General features: G+C 31.4%; 2 protein-coding genes and 1 long non-coding RNA gene across 4 annotated transcripts in view; 1 reads left to right on the forward strand and 2 right to left on the reverse strand.

Moving 5' to 3' along the window:
* The window catches only part of LOC128184718 (temptin-like), a 24,666-nt gene continuing 4,262 nt past the window's right edge, over window positions 1–20,404 (forward strand). Inside the window, exons 1-3 of one of the 2 annotated variants that reach the window (XM_052854297.1) lie at window positions 1–216; window positions 870–1,020; window positions 1,554–1,662. In XM_052854297.1, coding sequence (XP_052710257.1) covers window positions 37–216; window positions 870–1,020; window positions 1,554–1,618 — 396 coding nt within the window. In that variant the 5' untranslated portion in view covers window positions 1–36 and the 3' untranslated portion in view covers window positions 1,619–1,662. Of the gene's footprint in view, window positions 217–869; window positions 1,021–1,553; window positions 1,787–20,404 lie in introns of those variants that run through there. The other variant, XM_052854296.1, reaches the window with a different exon arrangement.
* Window positions 6,259–9,643, reverse strand: LOC128184726 (uncharacterized). The gene is made up of 3 exons (XR_008243771.1): window positions 9,154–9,643; window positions 8,485–8,618; window positions 6,259–6,390 (listed from the first exon to the last, which is right to left on the reverse strand). It is a non-coding gene; the product is annotated as an uncharacterized LOC128184726 (long non-coding RNA).
* Window positions 13,917–17,599, reverse strand: LOC128185200 (angiopoietin-1 receptor-like). The gene is made up of 6 exons (XM_052854857.1): window positions 17,212–17,599; window positions 16,549–16,682; window positions 14,853–14,990; window positions 14,612–14,731; window positions 14,165–14,284; window positions 13,917–13,921 (listed from the first exon to the last, which is right to left on the reverse strand). The coding sequence occupies exons 1-6, from the start codon at window positions 17,286–17,288 to the stop codon at window positions 13,917–13,919; spliced, it is 594 nt and encodes a 197-aa protein (XP_052710817.1). The 5' UTR covers window positions 17,289–17,599.

Genomic DNA, 20,404 nt, shown 5'->3' on the forward strand with positions numbered 1-20,404 from the left:
TAGTACAGTGTAGTCGGCATATTTTTCTGTTCCACCATGAGGTCCCTCGTCGTTGTTTCACTTTTGGTCGTCTCTACCTTAGCTCATTCAGGGTTCCGACTCCTCATTCCTAACGGCATTAATGTCCCTAACCCATGCATCAACGTTTTTGGGTTGTGGAATGCGGTTGGACATAATATTGAGATCGGAGGCGGGCCGGGAAACGTGTTTGGAATGGTTCGTATGTTTACATATTGTTATGTTATAAGTACATGTACACGTATTCAGTAGAACGTAGACTTGGTAAATAAAAGTACAACAGGGCCATGATTTTTATCTTTTTTATTTTTCAATAATCATCGAATCATTTAACCATTACGCTGATGAATATACTTAGTACATGTCATCTAGACCAAAAAAAAAAATAGACTTCCTATTCATGACTTTTGTCTTCGTCGAAAAGGGAAGATATGTGTAAAAGAGTTTAACAACGATTAATCTCCTTAAACATATGCCCTTTTTAAAAAAAAATCCAAAACATTGTAAATTTTTAATTACATTTTCTGCTGATTAGACATAAATTTTGACACCAAAGAAATAAAATTCCAAACAGAACATTTGATAAGTTTTTGCAAACTCATTCTGAAAATCAAAGAGAATAAATTAAATTTTTAAGTCCTCATTAATCGTCGATATAAAAATTAAGTTTTTGGATAACAAATTAAATCAAAGAAAAATAGTGGCCAACGTCAAGTAAAGTTCTATCTTTAAAGTAAAGCAATAACTAATAATTTTTCAATAGTCTTTTAAATTTATTTCTGAACACGATCTAGTAAATGTATGTCACAATAACCAATGCATCTCCCTATACCGCCTGTATTTATTTATAGGACTTTGTAACTGCCAATACTCAATGGACAAAAGATCTGTGCCAGAAAGACTCCGACATGGACGGCAAAACAAACGGGGAGGAGCTGGGGGACCCAAACTGTGTGTGGAAGCAGGGGGACACCCCAGCGGGGGACGCTACTGGTCACCCAGGTAAGACTGGACAGCGAAATACCGAGGGTTTAGGGTGCTGATTGTTTTGACAACACAGCTTAATACAGGGAAAAGGGAAAGGGCTTACCCTTACGTCTTATCTAAATATCATTCATATCATACGAATCATTCATAGTTTTGGGAAGTGGGATTAATATCTACTAATATTCTGCCAAATTCAGTACATGTGCTTTTTTCCTTAATTTACTGACAACGAATAAGACAGTAACAATTTTTGATAAGTGAGATAAAACCGAATCTATTATAATACAACACATACAAGGCATACAAATAATATGAGGTTAAAACTTTAAGGTCAACATTATAGAATCCTTCCTTTAGACACATTGGTAATATGCGTGAATTTCTTATAATTAGTATAATTAAGTTTTCTATATACATGTACCAGTATGAAGTTTTAGCAACTATAACTAAGTACTCCCTCCATTCTATCACTCAAGAGATGTAACTTCGAGTGGGCCTTCAAACTATTTGAGATTTTACACGATTATCACTTTTTATTTTTATTGCAGGTATATGTGAGCCTATGTCGGACCCTAACTGTATGAAGATTAACGCCAATATCACTTGTGTATAAATAGTGTAGGTGAACGCATCTACTATCACTTTGATATGTAGATATGTAGATATAAACTCACATCGTAAATGTAGAAGACTGTAGTAATGAATTTAGAATTCTAATTAGGATTGATATACATGTTCATTATAAAGTGAATTATGAAATAAAGGAATGAAATACAATTGATGTACGTGTACTAATCTACATGTCTCTATTTGTATTGCACTCTTGGTCTATTTCTCTAAAACAATTTATTGCGTTCATTACTCTGATCTTAAACCTTACCATTAACAAGGTGAAAATCTGCCAATAAGCCATCTAAATGTTTATTGAAATACACGGAAAGGTGATTGGATGTAGGAACTTTGACATTTCTTCCAGTTACATTATGATTTTTTAACTCTTCGTTCCAAGAATGATCGGAGTTTTTTCTTAATTATGAATAGGTAGATAAAAAAATTATTCACGAAATTATGCATATAATCGCTGTGTTGTCATGGCATTATGAACTGCAGATTCCCTACATATATATGTAACGGTATTACCATAGTTAACGTGCTGCACCCAAACTGTCCTACACTTCATATAAACTGGCGATTGCCTTTGCAAGAAACAGATTACAGAATAATGATATGACTTTTTTTAAAAATACCAATAGCATTTCATAAGCAAATGTTTTAATCGTGTATGAAGAAATGAGTAAAATCTCTGGTTGGAAAAGTGTATTTAATACCTGCAATACAACTCCTTAAAAGGAGATTAAGCTTCAGATAAAAAATTACAGTTCTTTTCACTCTGTGATATCTTAGTTGGTTATTCTAAAATTCAAATCTTAATCATTTTTCGTGTACAAACATTAATAAGATTAATGTGATTCCGTGTTTTTATTGATAACCTTTCTCACTAAATTAAACTCAAATTGTTGATTCTATCCCTGAACTACAGCTACAGAGTAAAAAAAACAACAATATATTCCTTCTAGTATTTCGGTGATGAGCATGTTGACTTTTAAAATAGAATCATTAACGCCGTCGATTGCAATCAATTCCCTAAAAGCTGTCCATTAAAGCCTTTTTACAAATTAAAGCGGAAATACAAGACAAAAAGCACAAACAATTGTGTAACATTGTTTTAACAGAAGTTTATTTCAGTTTTATATCAACGTACAAAAATTAAATGCAGAACTGAACACTGTTGACTTCTCTAATTTGATAAAATTGCAAACCCCACCCCCACCCCTTTTAAAAAAAACCCATACCCCAACCCTCTCCAATAATAAAATAGCGCATATTCTGCTGCACTTGGAAATATCTAATCTACATTTCATATCAGCAGCTATTGATGTTAAACAATCCATGAATATAAGAAATTGGTTTGGAAAAGGGGCATACTAAGTACAAAAAATGTAAATACACGCATGGCATCAAAATAGTGTTTATACTGGTATTGGATTGCTATTCACTTTGATGCGCTGAACAATGAAAAGAAATATATGTGCGATCACAAGCCAAATAAATAGGATGCAAAGGACCCCAAGGCTCGCTTTTATTCCTCTGTTTTCGCTTAAAGAAAACAGACCAGATGATTTTCCTGTTCCTCTCTGTTTAATGTTGAGATGCATTGTCTTGCATTCCAAGGAGGCATCCCTTCTAGTTTCTTTATAACAGCAAAGAAACAATAAAATGTTTAATACAACAAGTTCAACTGCCATATGAAATTTAAACTGAATTAATGGCTTGTGTCTAGGGGGCGTAGCTTACATTGTGGCAATGAGGCAACTGCCTCACTAGAATTTGTTTGACCATCAATGGGATTTTCCCTCCCACATAGTAGAAATTCTTTCTTTTGTAAATTTAAGAATTAAACAAATCTAATAAATAAAAAAGTTGATGATATACTTTCATTTCAATGTGATCAGGATCAAAATCTCGGGCTCTTGATCCAATAAAATCTTAGAGTTGTTTTTTTTTTGCGTGGAAATTATGGATTAAAAGAAACTCTGGTCAAGAGAAAAAACAAACAAAGCTTACATCGTTTATAAAGAAAAGGAAGAACGACAGCCAAGAATCGGCATCAGGTACTTTACAGAAACACATATAAATCACTCAATTATGTTATTAATGTTTAAATACTCGAATTCAAAATAAATTTTTGCAGTTAAGGCCCAACACTGTTTCAGATTACAAAAAACAACACCATTCCCAGGAGTTGAACATGTAACACCAGAAATAGATATTACATAACCCGAGCATAATGATTATATAGAGAGGAAAACGCAAAACAGATTCATTGGATCCTGTGAATTTTTTTGAAAAAGTGTTTGATGACAGTGAACAATACCAAATACTTTCAAACAAATTGAGCCCTATCTCACATTTTTGAATCATAAAGAATTCAAAAATTGAATACGCGACAATCGTGTTCTCAATTTTTGAATTTCTTATTATTCAAAAATTTGTATACGACAATACTATGAATAGATAGTGGTCTGAAATGTAAAAAAACAAAACTTCGTTCCGGACAGTGGGTTTTTTCACATTCTTAAACTCCCAAATTCATTTTTCGTAAATTTGCCTTACTAGAATATTATCTCAAGCTCTACATAATGGCATAACATGTGCAGGTAGAGTTAATATACAATTCTCGAAACGGATGTGAAATGGAAAAACAAAACGGTTGGATAAGAAAAAAATTGTAATAGTATTCCTTTTATGGTAATTATGTGAGTGAAATTTGAGATTTGTGTCGTATTTATGCCAGTTCCTGAAATATTACGTTAGTTTTACAACACAAGAGAGAGAGAGAGAGAGAGAGAGAGAGAGAGAGAGAGAGAGAGAGAGAGAGAGAGAGAGAGAGAGAGAGAACTGATGCAGTCAAACAAGATTTACCGAGACGTGTATGATTAAAGGGGATGTGCAGCTATCTTGTACAAATGTGAACATTGCTTGATCTGGCTTGATTTTGCCCAATTGACTAAAACTGTTAAAACTATATATTATTTTTATTTAAGACAAAAATAGTTTTTGAACCGCTACCTTAATTCTAAATGTAATCTAATTGAGATTAGATTTAGTTTTATGCTTAGAGAACTGAAAACCCCCCAGAACTGGTATAGAGATGTGTGTCCAATTTAAGACGTTTTGAATTGACAATTATTTTTTTCCTACGAAAATATAACGCCAATGTTCCTCCATAAACACAGTAGTTCTAAGTACAAACTGGATTTTTCTCGTTTTTAAAATAGATCCTATGCCGACTGATAAAAATGGGATACCCTATTTTGAGACAAAGTTACTACAAAAATGTGCAAGATTCATTTAACCTTTCTCTCAATAAATGGTTATAGAGATGACACCAATTTCATACTTTTTCAGATTTATTGAAGATTTTTAAACTTTCAAAATAAATCTGAAGCGGCACAGTTCAACTGCTGTTCTAAGTGATACAAATTATTGTTCTGTTCATGTGTGCGTACTTTTCACATGTAGAACCTCATATTTATTTCCTTTTCATCTTTTAAAGACAGTTTTGGCCAGTTCCGGACAGAAACAAGCCAATTAAAGAAATGTGTACATTTTTATTCTGAAATAAACAAGTTGGCCGCCCACCTCATTTCAAATATGTGTATCTTAACTATCAAATTCAATGATATGAACATATTCCATATGTTGTCATACTTTCAATATTCAATAAAGGAAGCGCAAGCGAGGTAGACAGAGATTGAGGAAAGATTTGTACGTCTTCTCTCTTTTCGTTTGTTAGTCGAAAATGGTATTTCATAAGATAAGTGATTTGAATTTAAAAAAGGTCATAAAAGTGAATGCAAATGAAACATGTTTTCATACGACGAATGTGAGTATCTGCCTCAGATCTTTTAAAATGGGGGGGGGGGATCAAATTTGGGGAGGGGGGGGGGGTACTTAAACTGCTAGTTTCATCCGTCTGCCAATTAAGAAAAACTAAACATTAAACATTACCTGCAGTTTGTGCCTGAGTCCAAATCGTTGTATTAGACATCGGTGTCATTAATTTTTCATTTGTAGTTTCTTTGTTGATAGTAAAAGCTTTCAGGGAAGATAGAGTTTGGCTATTCACAACTGCAGAATCAAGAAAAAATAATAGAAAGTTAATACATCTTTAAAGTAGTCACTATTATCCATGTTGGTACATATATCGTACATTGTACATCGATTTATAAAAATGACTGTATTTTTTACATTGTTGGGGCTTACCAAATGTCATATTCGGAGATTGACTTTTCTTTTACCTTGTGTGTCAAATGACATCGACTGATTGTTTTTTTTTAATATTGTTTTATAAATCTATAGAATTGATTGTTAATAGATACATGCGTTTAACAATTATATAAGAGACATCAAGACCAAAACTTAAAAAACCACATTACCTGCACTTTGTGCTGGAGTCCATATCGTTGTATTAGACTTCGGTATCAATAACCTTTCATTTGTAGTTCCTTCGATGATAGTTAAAGTTTTCAGGAAAGATACAGTTTGACTATTTACAACTGCAGGATCAATAAAAAACTTTTATTTATATGTTATTATGTATGAAGTACTCACAATTAAAAGAAAGTGTTTGTACATGTAAGTTGATTTCATCTATTTATTTTTAAATATTACTGCATTATTTACTCTTCCTTTGACATCCGGTTGAAAAGTTACAGACTGCTTCCGTGCAAAGACATTTTTGTTGGCAACCGACTCCATAGGACGGAAAGATGCACTTTGATTCACAAAAACTACCAATAAATCCGGATGGACAACTGGAAGCTAATATTTTAGATGTTAAAAAAATCTTAAAATCATAAATCTACAGAGTGTTAAACAATTATGATGAAAAAATGAAATGTTTATGACTATGTTTATTTCCTCAAAATACCATTTTTTCACAAATTTCCTTCATTCGATTATAATGTCCAAAGGATAAAAATATGACTGACTTAAGCAGTTTGTTTCTTCAACTACAACTTATTTAGCTTAAATAATCCCAATCATATTTCTTTATTTCGCATGTTATGAAGTTTAGTTTTTGCTTTGGAAACTTGTTATTTGTCTGACGGTAAAAACAAAAGAATTCGACCAAAATTAAAAGCAATTTCTCCACTACCAAAAACATGGAATTCATTCATTGCTTTCAAATTCTCCAGTAATATGGTATAGACACGTTTTTAAAAGTGTATAAGGCCTAACAAAAAAATAGGTTTGTTTCCGCTTTCCCGACCGACCCTAACTTAAACCCGCCGATCCAAAAATTTTTTCGAGTTTTTTCGTAAATTTTCGTTTATATCCGTTTTTGTTAAACTTTTGTTTTTATCCGATTAAAAAAATTAACGTGTCCTCAAAATTTAAGTCGTAAAAACGCTTATAGAACTTATATAAATGTCATCAGTGTTTTATTCAGTGAATCATACAGGCAATGTTATTTACTAATCATACATACAATGTTATTTACTAAGGGCAGCACATGTCGTTCCAGTTGAGCTCGAGAAATGTAAGATTCAGGGTGAAAGTAAATATTGTAATTTCTTGCACAGACAGACAACAAATACTTGGGTTTTTGTTATCTTACCCAGTTTAATAGATAAATAATGGTTTAATGTGCACAATTGAACAGATGGGAAAAAACCCGACCTACCGACCCTAATTTTTTTTCAGCCTGAAAGCGGAAACAAAGCTATTTTTTTGTTAGGCCTAACATCAAATCATGTAAATTGTTTTGAGCTGGGCGATTTTAGACCGCACCTATGGTCACCTATAAGTTTTTGTACTTTATGTAACATTTTTGTTTGAAATAGATATAATTACTTGTTATTTTCTATTTTAAATGTACCTTTGTTTTTCTTACTTACATGTTTTATTCAACGAAGATGGGGGAGGGAATAAGATAGTTCATATGCTCATTCAGTTTAGTCGTTAAATACAATTATTAATTTTTTTTTCCAAATAAATATATTCAAATATATTGTAATACAAGTTTGCAAAAGCACAATTTCTAACTATTTGCAGTTTTTATTAAATTAAACAAACAATAAGAAAATAAAACCATTGCCTTAAATTTTGGTGGTACGAAACCAAATCATGAAAATCCTAGTTATGTATAAGGCTTGCGCACGTCTGGTGCTCTAATCACTGAACCATTTCAGGCACAATAAAATAGGCTGTTTAAATACTATGTGTTACTTTGGCCACGAATTTACGGACTTGTATTATGTTTTCAAACCGTTCAATTGTTGGGATGGAAATGATATATTTAATGTATAGTGGATCATTTCCCACGTTTTTGATGACATAATTCGTTTCGTTCTCCAATAATAGAAAAATAAGGAGCACAGACCCACTCTATAAAAGAACAGGCATTGAAGTTCTAAAATAAGCACTTTTGGAGGTTTTGATAGTGTACGCCTGTTTGATCATTCAACATATTCAATGTACTGAACATATCTGAAGATTAAAAATCAATGATGTGTTAAATATATACTATTTGAATATTTTTTGAAAAATATAAGTTTTTTTGATATTTTAATTTTTCAGTAGCTTATCCGTCCGTGTATAGGCATTTCGCAGTCTTATCTACCCATTTTTTTTCTAAGTTTTTCAAAGATGAATTGTGCCCAAATTTGAGTTGAATCTCAACAGGTGTATAACATGTATTGGTTGTATATACTTTCATCGCTTTAAATTTATCAAGCTGTGATAAAAAAAATCTATTTAATACACATCTCTCTGAAATAATTAATTTTAGAGCTATGACTGAAGGAGGAAGCAATTAGTAAAAAAGCCCCACATTACAACTTTTTACTTGCAATTTGATTGAAATTTACTAATTTCAAAATAAAAAAATAATAATCGTATAATCATATTTACCACGTATGCATCCATTCACATGACTGCAATATTTTTTTGCGCAAGAACACGTGTCAGCGCAGAGTTTACCGTAGTAAGGATATGGGCAAATATCTCCACAAAACAATCCAAAATATCCCGGGCCGCAGTACCCTCTGGAAAGCAGTTTTTAAAATTTGAAAAAACTTCCTTCCAAAATTATACTGTAGTAATTCATGTTAGCATATACAGTATAAAATTTATCAGTATAACATTGGAACAAGAATATTTTTCATCTCTTGTAACTATAACATTGTCTCTATACCAATAAAGCTGACAATAAAAGACATTTAATATCAGTGATCCATGCAGTTTCCAGAATTGATTCATTTATTCAGCCATGAAATCTACAGTAACTTGGTATTTTAGTTATGAAAAAAAAATAATCGAGTGCAATAATTTTTAAAAATATTTCGATATAAGAAATAAAAAAAATCAAATGACCATCCAAGTAAGAAATTCAACATAAGTTGATATCAGTATTTTTATTTTTCATAAAACTATCCCTACATTATAAAAATTCAGTCAAAAATATGATGACAGCATATATAAATGGAATCGAAGTATCTAAATAAACACAAACATTTATACATCTGCAAAGTAATGGATTTGAATTATTAAAAAGAATTGGAAAATATGAAAAAATCTCACGGTCGTAATCCAACGTCGGGAGCTGCACACATGTAAACTAAACTGTAAACAACGGACAGGTACAATGTCATATTGTGTTTTCTACGAATGTTTTTAACTCTTCTATATTACTCACAATAGTTAGTGAAATGCCCCTTTTTATATGTGTCAATACTTTTATTTCCTGGAATGTGTTTACTGCATTATGTATTAAGTTTTAAAAAAACATTATAATTATTAGGAGGAAGTTATGATTTGGACAAAAATAAACAATTTACACAAAGGAAACTTAGTTTTCAAGAGACATTGAATTCAAAGTGAATATTAATAATTATGTTCTTATTCACCAGTTCAACCGAAGATAAATTATTTATAAAATAAAACACAAACACATAATTTATAGGATAAGCTCGCATGCGCGAATGCAACAGACTTCAATAATCGTATAATGTATTGTATAATATAGTACAACGTAAACGTCTCTCAGTCTCTTTACTCTCATAAACAAGTACAAGCATACTCATTCTACAAAAGAAGAAAAAATCATGTAGAAGCATAAAACAGACAGAAATTCAATGTAATCATTTGGGAGGGGTGGGTGGGGATAGTCTGGTGCATAGTGGCATCGAACTTCGAATAACTTAAAAAACCCCGAATTCTACTTTATATTTGTACAATTCATGCGTAGCACGGAATAATTCACCCTATTCACCCGTAAACACCCGTAAACAGCCAATCGATATGTAATATCGACACACCCACTTAATTCAAAACAAACACACGTGTTTTCAGTAACTTTTATTAATATATAAAACAATGCATATGTATAGTAAAATTCAATGCAATTTCCTGAAAGAGGTTTTTATCTGTAGACTAACATTGATAACGGTACAATAGTTCTAACTTTTCTGTAAAGATAAGTTACTGTAACTGAAAATTTGAATTGTAGGGTTATCTGTACGAAATATGACGAATAATAACATGTTTCGATCATGGGCGCGAGCTCTGTAACGAGTTATCGTCTATATTGTTTACTCTTTCATAAAGCTCCGAATGTAAAAGACCAATGTTGAAACATGCCGGAAAGTAAGAACTATTGAACAACGTTTCTGATTTTTCTAAGTACAAAATCTTTATCAGCTGGGAAATTGAATGTGCAGAGAGATAGAGAGAGAGAGAGAGAGAGAGAGAGAGAGAGAGAAACAAGTTTGAAGATAAGATAAGGTAAAACTAATATCAGTGAAACAAGATGCTAATTGCCCTGGTATTAACGTTGATTTTATTAAAGATAATACGACCCTTCCAAAGATCTTTTTTTCCTATTATAGTCGATCTTAAATAACAAGCACTTGGTACGCATTTATCAATTATAGGCACGCACATTTACGGCATATATGTTAGAATATAGAGGAAGGCAACAATAATAAAAAAGATATAATTAAATCTTCTTTGATAACTTGAAATTGATTAACGGGATCTTACGTTTTCCAACAGACACACACCAGGCAGGTACCCCGGCCAAGGCGTTTTACTGGAAAATCTCCTTCTCTACATGAGAAGTGGCCCGCGCCCCAATTTGTATAAAAGAAGAAACAGAAATTCAGCTTCCAGTTGGCTACTCTTTATTTTTGCTTTATAACATTTTGATAACATGATTTTTTTACAATGAATATCGATAAAATAACAATGAAATTTATCAACATCAATATTCATAACTGCAAAAATCTCTCTGAAAACCAAACCTTTAGTTAGTTGAAACCTTTGAATCAAATAATTTAAAACTATGAGGATGCGCGCAAGTGTATTTAGTTATATCAACTGTATAAATGAGGTGGCGAAAAAAAGACCCCCCCCCCCAAAAAAAAAGCAAAAAAAAAAAAAGCTTCCAGACGACTTCCAGATCACCATGGTTCTCACACCCTCATTCATCTAGTAACTGATCTCAGTCTGAAGTCAGTCAGTTGGTTTATCTACGATTCAGTGAAGAATAGCTGAAAAAAATTACTCCAACGCAGAGTCGTTCTCAATACTGCAAAAATAAGACAACAATCAGCACTATACACGTGTGTAATTTATTGTATTCACGTATTAGTTAAAAAATAGAACGGGACATTGCTTACAATATTGAAATGTGTTTGTAATAAGGTTTTAATGAACAAGAAATGCCCATGTAGACTAGCGGACATTTAGTTTGGGTCACGGTAGATCGTGATTTGGTTTTGTCAATATGCATAACAATTTTATAGGAGATAAAACTTTCAAAAGATGCCAATCATGGTAACAGAACTAGAAAAGGATAAAATGAAGCAGATCATCAATTCGTTGGTCAAATTCAAATTTCGTTATTTGGAGAATGTTCATTTTAAATAGATATTTCATTTTACGGTTTAAACAGGGCCAAGGTTAGAAAAGTTCTTTAATACATGCAATTAATGATGATCCACCTAAATTAATGAATAATATGTATATTAAAGTTAAACCAAACATGAAGATTTTACCAAGACTTTCAAAGGTTGAAATCCAAGTATAACTTAACTTTATATTTTACGACATGAAATATATTTAACCAATATCACTTTGAGCTGTATTGAAGACATTCATAGTATATCGAAGTTCAAAGATGCTAAATTTTTTTTTATATGTTCAGTTTACTCAAAAAGAAAAAAAATCAAATTTGAAATCAGTTGGGTCGCCGAAAACCTGCAAGCAATGACCTGTCTGCGTACTATCCTTTTTACCATCACTGATGCATGTTTATTGGAAGAAAGTATAGCAGAAGGGAATTTCTCGATATCGATAATTTACCTTTTTAGAAATAAAATATGTCAGAATATTAAAATGTCATCAACCGACTCGTGCTCGTAAATATAAGCGTTCAATGGCATTCATTTAAGACGGACTAATTACGTAGTTTGATGTTCAAAAGTCGCATATCATAAAGGTCACTTTGATCAACGTATATCCTTGCTATTAAATATCAAAGTGAAATATTTATATTTTAGATGCAACATAACTTAATGTAGATTTATTTAATCAAAGGACGTTTGTAAAATTATGCAAACTTAAAATTAACGTTTGTTGATCTTTTCTTAAGACTACTAGTATTTCTGAGTTAGAAAGAAAAGAAGATTTAACACAGAGAAAGTTGACATTACAAATTGTACTGAAGAAATAATTTTTGTTTTCAAAAACAAACGACCAGTAAGCAAACTAAATGTAGAAGGGAGAACCTTGCTATTTTATTAATCTAAGTAGCAAACATGGCTTGTGAACCTTGTATCAGAATGTGGGCTGTATATGTATATACGTGTTGTACCGTATCTCCGGGTCGTTTTTCGCGTGTCACAAAATGTGCGAAAATATGGAAATATGAAACTTTTTTTTATTTGCGTCAGTCATTTGTGCTATTTAAAAAGTTTCTTATAGCAAACAATACCAGATATCATTTCTGCGTATTGAATATGTTGCAAGTTAAGGGATCGCGGAAAATCAATAATTAGATCATCGCGAACATTACCGGATATACGGTTGTATGCTCTCCTCAGAAGACAAAATGACATTGTATGAAAAAAAAAAACAACTCGCATTGATGCTAGTATTTCGTTAAGGGGGATACTTAATGTATAGTGTATATTTTCAGGAAACTAAACAGTCTTCCGGGGGAAGTCACACTATAAATATAGTGAAATTCTTTTAAGTGTTCCAAAACGGTAATCAAAGAAAGTACCATAGGATGGAGTCAATTCAGATTCAACAAAGAATGGCCTTTTTATAAAAAAAAAATACGCCTCGCTCACAGACAAAAACAATTCAATGGTATTTGTGACTTTATAATTTCACAGATGAACATATAAACTACATAATTAAGTGTTTAAAATTTTACAAATGCATGCCATAAATTTTCAATTGAATTATCAACTTACCTCTGATGCCAAGCTGAAAATGTCATTGCGACCTCATATTGCCAAAAACCGCTTAGCGAATATTCTAGCATGATAAGCGGTTAGTTAGAGAGAAAAATGTATAAACTTGCTTTTTAAAGTTGTAATTTTGTCTCAAAAGAGGGTACCCTAATCTTGAAATGGGTCCAAAAAAAAAACAATAATTCGCAATAAGTATTTTTGTTTGTGTTTATGGGAGTACATTGAAGTTACTAGTATATTTTGAATGAAAAATATAGGTGCTTTCTTTTTTTAAAGACAATACATTTTTGAACTCCTATCTTAGTTCTAAAAAAAAATTAAGATTTAAATTAATGCTTAGAGAACTGAATAAAATCCTAAAACTTGTAAAAGGATGTCTGTTACGTTTTGAGCTGACAATTATATTTTCTTACGAAAATATAACGCCAATAATCCTCCATAGATACAGGAGTTCTAGGTATAAACTGGATTTTTCTCATTCTAAAAATAGATCCGATTCCGACTGATAAAAATAGGAACACTATTTTGAGGCAACTTACTACTTAAATTTACAGATTCATGTAACGTTTCTCTCAATAAATGGTTGTAGAAATGACACCAATGAACAACTTTCATACTTTTTCAGACTTTTTTGAAGATTTTTAAACCTTCAAAATAAATCTGCAGCGGCGCAGTTCTACAACTGTTCTTAGGGATAAAAGAGCATTGTTCTGTTCATGTGTGCGTAACAACACGTAGAACCTCATATTTATTTTCTTTTGTTTTCATCTGTTAAGGACAGTGTTGGCCAGTTTCGGGCAGAAACAAGCCAGGTAATGAAATATGTACATTTTTAATCTCAAATAAACAAGAGGGTCACACTTACCCTTAAACCGAAATTTCAAATTTATTGACACAAACATATTCCAAATGTTGCCATACTTTCAATATACAATTAGGGAAGCGCAAGCGAGGTAGACAGAGGTCGAAAACAGATTTGTACGTCTTCTCTCTTTCTTTTGCTAGCCGAAAAATGCTATTTCTTAAAATAAGTCATAGATAAGGGGGGTATTTAAACTTCTTAGTTTCATCCATCTACCAATTAAGAGAAACCAAGCATTAAACATTACCTGCAGTTTGTGTTTGAGTCCAGATCCTTGTATTAGACATCGGTGTCATTAATTTTTCATTTGTAGTTTCTTTGTTGATAGTAAAAGCTTTCAGGGAAGATAGAGTTTGGCTACTCACAGCTGCAGAATCAAGAAAAAAAAATAATATAAACTTAAGTTAATTCATCTTTAAAGTAGTCTGTATTATCCATGTTGGTATGTATATGTCGTATACATTGTACATCAATTTATAAAAATGACTGTATTATTTACATTGTTGGGGCTTACCAAATGTCATATTCGGAGATTGACTTTTCTTTTACCTTGTGTGTCAAATGACATTGACTGATTGTTTTTTTATATTGTTTTATAAATCGATGGAATTGATTGTCAATAGATACATGTGTTTAACAATTATATAAGAGACATCAACATGATCAAGACAAAAACTTTAAAAAAACACATTACCTGCACTTTGTGCTGGAGTCCATATCGTTGAATTAGACTTCGGTATCAATAACCTTTCATTTGTAGTTCCACCGATGATAGGTAAACTTTTCATGGAAGATACAGTTTGACGATTTACAACTGCAGGATCAATAAGAAACTTTTATTTATATGTAATTATGTATGAAGTACTCACAATTAAAAGAAAGTGTTTGTAAGTTGATTTCATCTATTTATTTTTAAATATTACTGCATTATTTACTTTTCCTTTGACATCCGCTTGAAAAGTTACAGACTGCTTCCGTGCAAAGACATTTTTGTTGGCAACCGACTCCATAGGACGGAAAGGTACACTTTGATTCACAAAAACTACCAAAAAATCCGGATGGACAACTGGAAGCTAATATTTTATATGTTAAAAAATCTTAAAATCTCAAATCTATAGAGTGTTTAACAATTACAATGAAAAAATGAAATGATTATGTTTATTTCCCCAAAATACCATATTTTCACAAATTTCCTCCATTCAATTATAATGTCCAAAGGATAAAAATATGACTGACTTAAGCAGTTTGTTTCTTCAATAGCTTAAATAATCTCAATCATATTTCTTTACTGCACATGTTATGAAGTTTAGTTTTTGCTTTGGAAACTTGTTATTTGTCTGACGGTAAAAACGAAAGAATTCGACCAAAATTAAAAGCCATTTCTCCACTACCAAAAATATGCAATTTATTCATTGCTTTCAAATTCTCCAGTAATATGGTTTAGACACGTTAAAGTGTATAACATCAAATCATATAAATTGTTTTGAGCTGGGCGATTTTAGACCGCACCTATGGTCACCTATAAGTTTTTGTACTATATGTCACATTTTTGTTTGAAATAGATATAATTACTTGTTATTTTCTATTTTAAATGTACCTTTGTTTTTCTTACTTGTATGTTTTATTCAACGAAGATGGGGGAGGGAATAAGATAGTTCATGTGCTCATTCAGTTTAGTCGTTAAATACAATTATTAATTTTTTTTTCCAAATAAATATATTCAAATATATTGTAATACAAGTTTGCAAAAGCACAATATCTAACTATTTGCAGTTTTTATTAAATTAAACAAACAATAAGAAAATAAAACCATTGCCTTACATTTTGGTGGTACGAAACCAAATTATGAATATCCTAGTTATGTATAAGGCTTGCGCAGGTCTGGTGCTCTAATCACTGAACCATTTCAGGCACAATAAAATTGTCTGTTTAAATACTATGTGTTACTTTGGCCAGGAATTTACAGACTTGTACTATGTTTTCCAAAACGTTCTATTGTTGGAATGGAAATAATATTTTAATGTATAGTGGGTCATTTCTCCACGTTTTTGATGATATAATTTGTTTTGTTCTCCAATAATAGAAAAATAAGGAGCACAGACCCACTCTATAAAAGAATAGGCATTGAAGTTCTAAAAAAGGCACTTTTGGAGGTTTTGATAGTGTACGCCTGTTTGATCATTCAACATATTCACTGTACTGAACATATTTGAAGATTAAAAATCAATGATGTGTTAAATATATACTATTTGAATGTTTTTTTTTGAAAAATAGAAGATTTTTTGATATTTTAATTTTTCAGTAGCTTATCCGTCCGTGTATAGGCATTTCGCAGTCTTATCTACCCATCTTTTTTCTATGTTTAAAGATGAATTGTGCCCAAATTTGAGTTGGGTCTCAGCAGGTGTACAACATGTATTGGTTGTATATACTTTCATCGCTTTAAATTTATCAAGCTGTAATAAAAAAAAATCCATTTAATACACATCTCTCTGAAATAATTAATTTTAGAGCTATGACTGAAGGAGGAAGCAATTAGTAAAACAGCCCCACATTACAACTTTTTACTTGCAATTTGATTGAAATTTACTAATTTCAAAATAAAAAAAATAATTGTATAATCATATTTACCACGTATGCATCCATTCACATGACTGCAATATTTTTTACCGCAAGAACACGTGTAATCGCAGAGTTTTCCGTAGTAAGGATATGGGCAAATATCCTCACAAAACACTCCAAAATATCCCGGGCCGCAGTACCCTCTGGAAAGCAGTTTTTAAAATTTGAAAAACTTCCTTCCAAAATTATACTGTAGTAATTCATGTTAGCATATTCAGTATAAAATTTATCAGTATAACATTGGAACAACAATATTTTTCATCTCTTGTAACTATAACATTGTCTCTATACCAATAAAGCTGACAATAAAAGACATTTAATATCAATGATCCATGCAGTTTTCAGAATTCATTCATTAATTCAGCCATGAAATCTACAGTAACTTGGTATTTTAGTTATGAAAAAATAATCGAGTGCAATATTTTTTAAAATATTTCGATAAAAGAAAAAAAAAAAATCAAATGACCATCCAGGTAAGAAATTCAACATAAGTTGATATCAGTATTTTTAATTTTCATAAAACTATCCCTACATTCTAAAAAGTCATTCAAAAATATGATGACAACATATATAAATGGAATGGAAGTATCTAAATAAACACAAACATTTATACATCTGCAAAGTAATGGATTTGAATTATAAATTTTTTTGGAAAATATGAAAAAATCTCACGGTCGTAATCCAACGTCGGTAGTTGCCCACATGTAAACTGAACTGTAAACAACGGACAGGTACAATGTAGTTTTCATATTGTGTTTTCAACGAATGTTTTTAACTCTTCTACAGTACTCACAATAGTTAGTGAAATACCCCTTTTTATATGTGTCAATACTTTTATTTCCTGAAATGTGTTTACTGCGTTATATATTAAGTTTTAAAAAACATTTCAATTATTAGGAGGAAGTTATGATTTGGACAAAAATAAACAATTTACACAAAGGAAACTTAGTTTTCGAGAGACATTGAATTCAAAGTGAACATTAATAATAAACAATGCATATGTATAGCAAAAATCAATGCAATTTCCTGAAAAAGGTTTTTATCTGTAGACTAACATTGATAACGGTACAATAGTTCTTACTTTTCTGTAAAGATTAGTTACTGTAACTGATAATTTGAATTGTAGGGTTACATGTATCTGTACGAAATATGATGAATAATAAAATGTTTCGATCATGGGCGCGAGCTCTGTAACGAGTTATCGTCTATATTGTTTACTCTTTCATAAAGCTCCGTATGTAAAAGACCAATGTTGAAACATGCAGAAAAGTAAGAACTATTGAATAACGTTTCTGATTTTTCTAAGTACAAAATCTTTATTAGCTGGGAAATTGAATGTGGAGAGAGAGAGAGAGAGAGACAGACAGACAGACAGAGAGAGATACAGACAGACAGAGAGAGGGACAGACAGAGAGAGAGAGAGAGAAGTTTGCAGATAAGGTAAAACTAATATCAGTAAAACAAGATGCTAATTGCCCTGGTATTCACGTTAATTTTTAAAAAAAAGATAATACGACCATTCCAAAGATCTTTTTTTTCCCTATTATAGTCGACCTTAAATAACAAGCACTTGGTACGCATTTATCAATTTTAGGCACGCACGTTTACGGCAAATATGTAAGAAGATAGAGGAAGGCAACAATAATAAAAAAGATATAATTAAATCTTTTTTGATAACATGAAATTGATTTACGGGATCTTACGTTTCCCAACAGACACACACCAGGCAGGTACCCCGGCCAAGGCGTTTTACTGGAAAATTTCCTTCTCTACATGAGAAGTGGCCCGCGCCCCAATTTGTATGAAAGAAGAAACAGAATTCAGCTTCCAGTTGGCTATTCTTTATTTGTTTTATAACATTTTGATAACATAATTTTTTTTTACAACGAATGTCAATATAGATTACAATTAAATTTATCAACATCAATATTCATAATTACAAAAATCTCTAAAAACCAAACCTTTACTTAGTTGAAATAAATTTACTTATTTTGAATCAAATAATTTAAACTATGAGGATGCGCACAAATGTATATAGTTATATCAACTGTAGAAATGAGGTGGCGAAAAAAAAAGACCCCCCCCCAAAAAAAAAAAAACCAAACAAACAAAACAAAACTTCCAGACGACTACTGAAGAGATCACCATGCTTCTCACACCCTCATCCATCTAGTTATTTACTGATCTCAGTCTGAAGTCAGTCAGTTGGTTTGTCTACGATTCAGTGTAGCATAGCTGAAAAAATACTCCATCGCATAGTCATTCTCAACAGAGGCAAAAATAAGATAACAATCAGGACTATACACGTGTGTAACTTATTATATTCACGTTATCAGTTAGGACATTGCTTACAATATTGAAATGTGTTTAAAATAAGGTTTAAATGAAAAAAAAAATGCCAATTTAGACTAGCGGACATTTAGTTTGGGTCACGGTAGATCGTGATTTGGTTTTGTCAATATGTGTAACAATTTATAGGGGATAAAACATTCAAAAGATGCCAATCATAGTAAACAGAACTAGAGAAGGATAAAATGAAGCAGATCATCAATTTTTTGGTCAAATTCAAATTTTGTTATTTGGAGAATGTTCATTTTAAATAGATATTTTATTTTACGTTTTGAACAGGGCCAAGGTTAGAAAAGTTCTTTAAGACATGCAATTAATGATGATCCACCTAAATTAATGAATAATATGTTGGTATATTAAAGTTAAATCAAAAATGAAGATTTTACCAAGACTTTCAAAGGTTGAAATCCAAGTATAACTTTAGTTCATATTTTACGACATGAAATATATTTAACCAATATCACTTTGAGCTGTATTGAAAACATTCATAGTATATAGAAGTTCAAAGACGCTAATTTCTTTTTATATGTTCAGTTTACTAAAAAAGAAATAAAATCAAATTTGAAATAAGTTGCGTCGCCAAAAACTTGCAAGCAATGACCTGTCTGCGTACTATCCTTTTAACCATCACTGATACATGTTTATTGGAAGAAAGAATATCAGATGGGAATTTCTCGATATCGATAATTTACCCTGTAAGAAATAAAATATGTCAGAATAATAAAATGTCATTAACCGACTCGTGCTCGTAAATATAAGCGTTCAATGGCATTCATTTATGACGGATTAATTTTGCTGTTTGATGTTCTAAAGTCGCATATATATCATAAAGGTCACTTTGATCAACGTATCCTTGCTGTTAAATATCAAAGTGAAATATTTATATTTAAAATGCAACATAACTTAATGTAGATTTTATTTAATCAAAGGACGTTTGTAAAATTATGCAAACTTAAAATTAAGGTTTGTTGATCTTTTCTTAAGACTACTAGTATTTCTGAATTAGAAAAAAAGATTTATTTAACACAGAGAAAGTTTGCGTTACATATTGTACTGAAAAATTAATTTTTGATGTCGAAAATAAACGACCAGTAAGCAAAACTAAATGTAGAAGGGAGAGCCTTGCTATTTTATTAATCTAAGTAGCAAACGTGGCTTGTGAACCCTGTATCAGAATGTGGGCTATATATGTATATACGTGTTGTACTGTATCTCCGGGTCGTTTTTCGCGTGTCACAAAATTTGCGAAAATATGGAAATATGAAACTTTATTTTATTTGCGTCAGTCATTTGTGCTATTAAAAAAATTTCTTATAGCAAACGATACCAGATATAATTTCTGCGTATTGAATATTTTGCAAGTTAAGTGATCGCGGAAAAGCAATAATTAGATCATCGCGAACTTTACCGGATATACGGTTGTATGCTCTCCTCAGAAGACAGGATTTATGAATAAAAATAACTGTTGATGCCAGTATCTCGTTAAAGGGGGGGGGGGGTTGCTTAGTGAATATCG

This window comes from Crassostrea angulata, chromosome 5 (assembly GCF_025612915.1).
Source record: "Crassostrea angulata isolate pt1a10 chromosome 5, ASM2561291v2, whole genome shotgun sequence".
Lineage (NCBI taxonomy): Eukaryota > Metazoa > Mollusca > Bivalvia > Ostreida > Ostreidae > Magallana > Magallana angulata.

Excerpts from the sequence above, each read along its gene's own strand:
- LOC128185200 (XM_052854857.1), bottom strand. The coding sequence starts at position 17,288 with ATGAAAACTACATTGTACCTGTCCGTTGTTTACAGTTCAGTTTACATG. Across the intron at positions 14,732-14,852 it reads AAGCGGATGTCAAAGGAAAA|TTGTAAATCGTCAAACTGTA; the intron begins GTAAATAATGCA and ends TTGATCCTGCAG. Across the intron at positions 14,285-14,611 it reads GACTCCAGCACAAAGTGCAG|CTGTGAGTAGCCAAACTCTA; the intron begins GTAATGTGTTTT and ends TTGATTCTGCAG.